The following is a 6,000-nucleotide window of genomic DNA, read 5'->3' as shown; positions in this document are numbered from 1 at the left end:
ACCTATTTATTTTAAAAAATAAATAAAATAATTTAAAATTATAATTAGGTTATTTAACAAGATTATCAAATGAGTCAATTAGGTTAAATTCATATTATGCAGGTTAAGAAAAAAATTACTTTTTTATTAAACGGGTTATGCAAGTTGACATGAATTTGATCCAAACCTAATTATACTTAACCCAAACCTGTAAAGAATGTGTTGAGTTCGAGTGATGTTGGGTTTGAGTCATATTGATGAATCATTAATGGAGCTTGAGTATAAACCAATATTTATAAGTAAATAAGGTTATCTTAGGTGTAGTTTGACCATTTGAGGTGTAATTTGATCATCTAACATATAGTGTAAGTTTCATGCATTACTTAAATCGAACTTTACTCTCTATCACGTAAGGCTCATATACTATTTCTTTTAGTAAAAGGATATCACTCCTACTAATAGGAGGGAGATTGGTCCACTCATTGAGCGGACGAATTAAGTTATGAAACCCTTCGGTTATTAGCAATCAGCCTTTTGAAATACTACCTCCCTGCTGTGATCAAGGCCCCGACCTGTTACCGTAGCATTCACCCAAATAGGTACTCTTATCAAATCTCATTGTGCTCTCTTTTTAATTGGATTTGTAGGTTTGGAGCCAATTTGGAATGATAATGAAATGAATTAAAAGTTGTTTTTAGTAGTTAAATTGCATTTTCCTTAAAAAAAAACATTGTTTTGATAAAATTTTAAAAATTACTTTTTTGTTATATAATATATTACCAACAACTCTATGGAAACAGTTTTTTTATTATTATTATATTTAAATACTAAATGATTTTTTTTTAAAAAACATTATAGTGAAAGCGATTTAACAAAAATCACTGGTGGAAAATAATTTATAATGTTTTATTAAAAAACACTCAACGATGATTCTTAAAAATAAAAAGCGTATAAAAAAAATATTTTTATTATCTTTTTAAATAAAAACATTCCCAAACACACTCATTCGGAGCTAATTGAAAAATCTTTCATATGATTTAAACAAATGAGAAAAATTTAAAATTTTATCATTATTTGAAATAACCTTTACGAACATACTTTCATAATAACTAATTCAAAATAAATTATTAAAAATATTAAATCATCTAATCATTTGACAAAAAATTCAAATTAATTGCATTTTGAAAATTAAAGATTAAGATTCCACGACCAAATATAGATGGGACCGACCAAATACGCGCCCAAGCATTTCATATAGGCTGAATAGAACTCAAGAACAACCTATTAAACCAATACCCCACTTTCTTTCTTACCAAACTTGTTCATCAATCCAGTGGTGCACCTTACATGATAACTTTCATGGACCCAATATCGGATGGTCCATACTGACCCAAAATCACATCCCAACTCCAAATTTCGAAAGCCCTCCATCGATTTCTGACATTCCAGTTGCACCAGATTATCCCTCCCGAAACATTTTCATTTTTCAGATTTAAATTTCTAACCACTGGACAAAATAATTGAAGGGGATGAAAAAGGAAAGATGAAAAAAAGAAGAAAATATACAAATGTCAAGGAAGGGAAGAGAGAGGCCTGACTCATATGGTTTGGTATTGGGCTTATCTCTGCTTGTCTGAGCTCTCGCTCTGACAAGTTCTTTTTTTTGGGGAAACCAGATGATGTTTAGAATCCAAGGTAAACACCAACCCATTCTACGCCACCAAGTTTGAATTTTGTCTTCTCAGAGTAGTTGTACGAATTCAAATTTTGATCTTTCCTTTTGTCATTTGATCATCTCCAATGTTCTCAATTTTGGATCCGATAAGGGTTAGGGTTTTTGATCTCAAGTGTAATGCTGCTTCTCTTCATTGATTCTTTGATTTTATAGTGTTATAAATTTGGGGTTTTGCGTGATTGGTAGCTGTAATCAACTTGAAGTTTGGATCTTTTGGGTTGTGGAGTCATGAATTAAGGTTTATTATTGTACTGGGTTGATTGGGATTTTGAGTGTTGATAGGAATGGATGCAATTGGCGGATCTTCTGAATCTGGGTCTGGTGAAATCGGTCCCCAGTTGTCGAGAAATGGGTTTTATCGTGAAGAGGAGAGTTGTGTTAAGCATGTCTCTGCTCTTGGGGGCGGTGGGTCGAGGAATACAAGCCCGCTGGGTCGAGTAGGATCGAGGAATACGAGCCCTTCTAGGCAAAAGGTGATTAAGACCCCACGAGGGTTAGATGAGGAGACTGTTACCACATTTGGTAAGGCTGTTCAACCTGATGTTCAAATGGAAGATAATATTTGGGCAATGTTACCTGAGGATTTGTTGATTGAAATATTGGCTAGGGTTCCACCCTTTATGATATTTAGGCTTCGTTCTGTTTGTAAACGGTGGAATTCAATTCTTCTAGATAGTAGTTTTCTTAAATTTCACTCACAAGTCCCATCTCACGGGCCATGTCTTCTCACATTTTGGAAGAACTCACAGACGCTGCAATGCTCGGTTTTTAGCTTGCCATTGAAAACGTGTTATAGAATTCCATTTACGTTTTTACCTCCATGGGCATTTTGGCTGGTTGGTTCTTCAGGGGGTCTTGTTTGCTTTTCAGGGCTTGATGGATTGACCTTCAAAACATTAGTTTGTAACCCCCTTACACAAAGATGGCGGACATTACCAAGTATGCATCATAATCAGCAAAGACAGTTGATTATGGTTGTTGATCGGACAGACCGATCATTCAAAGTAATAGCCACCAGTGATATTTATGGTGACAAGTCATTGCCCACTGAAGTGTATGATTCAAAGCTTAACAGTTGGTCACTTCATCAGATAATGCCTGCTGTTAACCTTTGCTCCTCAAAGATGGCATTTTGTGACTCTAGATTGTATTTGGAAACTCTTTCACCGCTTGGTCTGATGATGTATCGGCTGGATACAGGCTATTGGGAACACATACCGGCTAAGTTTCCGCGGTCTTTGTTGGATGGGTATCTGGTGGCAGGTACACAGAAGAGGCTGTTTCTGGTTGGAAGGATCGGTCTTTATAGCACCCTTCAAAGTATGAGAATTTGGGAGTTGGATCATGCAAAATTTATGTGGGTGGAGATGAGTAGGATGCCCCCGAAGTATTTTCGAGCTCTTTTGCGGTTATCGGCTGAGAGATTTGAGTGTTTTGGGCAGGACAATTTGATCTGCTTTACATCTTGGAACCAAGGGAAGGGCCTTCTTTATGATGTGGATAAGAAAGTTTGGTCTTGGATTGCTGGCTGTGCTCTTCAGTCATATAACAGCCAGGTTTGTTTCTATGAGCCAAGGTTTGATGCTTCCATCTACTGAGCAGGGACTATTGCTTTACAGTTTCTAATTTATTCATTATGGGGTTATGAGGGTTGTCATCTCCATTTGGCATCCTTTTTTTTCCTGTCATTCTCTTCACTCCCCCTTGGAAACATCTACGAGTATAATTGGACTATAAGCAATTTGTGCTGCTGATTTGGTTAATGTCTCAAGTTTCTCAAGCTTTGCATTCTGGAACCAGCACCATGGGAGCAGCATAGAAAATTGGTGTCATCAGCCAGATTTTCTATCATGTAACTGGTGATGTCACCTGCTACTAAGGCTCTTTGGAGTAGATAAATTGAGTGCTATTGTAGTTCAATTATTGGATAATGGTTGGGCTTATGAAAGAATTTTCTACATTGTTGTTGATGCTTTAAAGAATTGTAAGAAGACGTTTCTTGTTTCCAATTCATGTACACTAGTTTAAAATGTTTAGAACGTGCAAGTTTCCTATGTTAATTGTTACTTCATTGCCTATCTATTTATTGCCATTCCATGATTCTGTTTACGTGATTATATACCGTAATTTTGTTACTTGAGTTGTAGTTTCTCAGTGTTGTCATCACTCATTTGATTTATGTTTGGGTTAGTTTAAACTTTGTATGTCAGTGCATGATGATTGGCAAAGGTTTGATTGCTGTTGTTGCTAGTATGTCTTCTGTTATCATTGTCATGTTTATGTTCTTGATTTGCCACTTCTGTTTTACCCATTATCAGTATTTGTGTAACTTAGTGTAGCGTATTACAAGAATTTGGTCCACAAATTTTATACTTTCATCTTTGCATGTAGTATTAAAGTTTAGCTTACTTGCCCCTACTCAATAACATATGGGATCACAGATCTTTGATGCTTGTCTAACCATGTAGCATCTAAGCACTGACTAAATAGGAAAGGGGTTCTGTCACTTTTATGGTTCTACCCAAAGGGTAATACTTGCTGAATAGTTAGATTTATTTGGCAGTGTCATACAACATGGTTCAAGGGGCGCAATGTACCGAACAAGGGAATCACCTTCTACTTGATGACCACATTCTTTACAGGGACTTGATCCCACAACCAGCCTCAATAGGGGGAAAACACTAGTACCTACTTATCTGGTAGTTGGATGTGTGATACTTAAAATGGATTTTACCTCCCTTTAAAAAATCGGTAAATTGTGGATGATTTACAGTTGGCGTCTTCTAGAATTTAATGGTTCTTTATGAACATCACAGCTGTTTTTATCAAAGAAAAAGAATCACAGCTGTATGAAAATATAGATGTACTATCAGACTTCAGTGGCTAGCTTTCCCCAAGGTCTTCTAGTTCCCCCTCTCCTACCATTGTTTCTTAATCAATTGATTTCTCTTTGATTGCTTGACCTGTTTTCAGAAGTCCAGTAAAGATGCTTCACAACTGCAAGCATTGAATATTTCTTTTCCTGGTTGGTGCAATAACAAAATGGCTCTTTTTATCCTGCATTTTGGTCATCAATTTTTAGATGGCTCTTCTTGTCCTACATCTAGATCACCCACTTGTAGATGGCTTATGTCCTGCATTCTGATCACCCACTTGTAGGGTTGTGCAGTTTCATGATGGCTGCAATTTGTAGATCTTGGAATGAAATCAGATTACTTAGGAGAATCCTGAGATAGGCCTTCTTTCATGCTTGAGGGCCTGTTTGGCTTAGCAGCTTAGCTTTAGGAAGTGCTTCTTTAAATAGATTCTTCTATATTAAAAACTTTTACACCTCGAACATCTCCTAATTGAAGTGCTTTAGAGTGTAACCCAGTATACTGTGGATCACTTAAACAGTCAGAGAGAGCCTTTAGGCAGTAAAAGAACTGTGGCAAACAGGGCCTGAGCACTCTTCCAATCCTAGGTGAACCTGGCTAGAATACCTATGTTCATGTAGCATTGTATGTGTTGAAAGGTCAATCTGGTTTTCAAAGCACATGTACTAGATGTTTCCTTAATCTGAGAAATATTTAATATTAGTGGTCATAACCCATTTACAAGCTATGTGTTAGTTGCATATTTAAGAGTCAGAATCCTAGCAGCTAATCTGATGCATGAGATAGTGCTTTCTTTGTGTCCTATGTAGTTTGTTCCATGACATTAAGGAGGCACATCCATTTTATTACACAACAAACTAGTTCATAAAAGCATCATGAATATTCTGATATATGGTCTGTAAAGAGGTGTAGAAACTTTTAATTAGAGGAAAAAAACAGAAAAATTCAAAAATCGGATTTAGGCTGAATTGTAATATTCAGATGAAATCATGAAATCATATGATTAGATCTTACTGCTTTTTCTGAGCTCCTAACTAGGAAGCTTGACAGGAAAAGATTAGGAGAGTGGGCCAAATTCGTAGTGAGATTGTCCAGAAGCTGTATTGTCCAGCCCTGGAAATATGATTTCAAGTTTGCCTTAGGAAATACTGGAACTTGTCTGATTTTAGGCCTTACAATTATTATGGTGGAAGAATTTGCTTAATTCTGATATGTGGTGCTTAAAGTGGTCTAATGGTCATTCTAAAAATCTCCCAAGTTGCCCAATTTCTTTTGGCTGTCCAGGTGCTCTTTGTATCTTTCAAGAAAATGTATTGATTTTGTCTTTTATACCATCAGTTTTCCTCTAGTAAACTATGACGCTAGACCTTGCCTACAATGTTCACCAAGGCCAATAGTCTGTCTCATGGG

The 6,000-nt window shown here is 36.3% G+C and overlaps 1 protein-coding gene across 1 annotated transcript; it reads left to right on the top strand.

Annotated features, from left to right (window-relative positions):
• The first annotated feature begins 1,351 nt into the window (after positions 1–1,351).
• LOC117930405 (F-box/kelch-repeat protein At5g15710) lies at positions 1,352–3,809 on the top strand. Its single transcript, XM_034851049.1, has 2 exons — positions 1,352–1,674; positions 1,997–3,809. Exons 1-2 carry the CDS (start codon positions 1,656–1,658, stop codon positions 3,310–3,312), a joined length of 1,335 nt encoding a protein of 444 aa, XP_034706940.1. The 5' UTR covers positions 1,352–1,655; the 3' UTR covers positions 3,313–3,809.
• The last annotated feature ends 2,191 nt before the right edge of the window (positions 3,810–6,000 follow it).

Source organism: Vitis riparia, chromosome 14, assembly GCF_004353265.1.
Source record: "Vitis riparia cultivar Riparia Gloire de Montpellier isolate 1030 chromosome 14, EGFV_Vit.rip_1.0, whole genome shotgun sequence".
Taxonomy (NCBI): Eukaryota; Viridiplantae; Streptophyta; class Magnoliopsida; order Vitales; family Vitaceae; genus Vitis; species Vitis riparia.
Note: the sequence above shows the minus strand (reverse complement) of the source record. Positions and strands in the feature narration are given on the sequence as shown.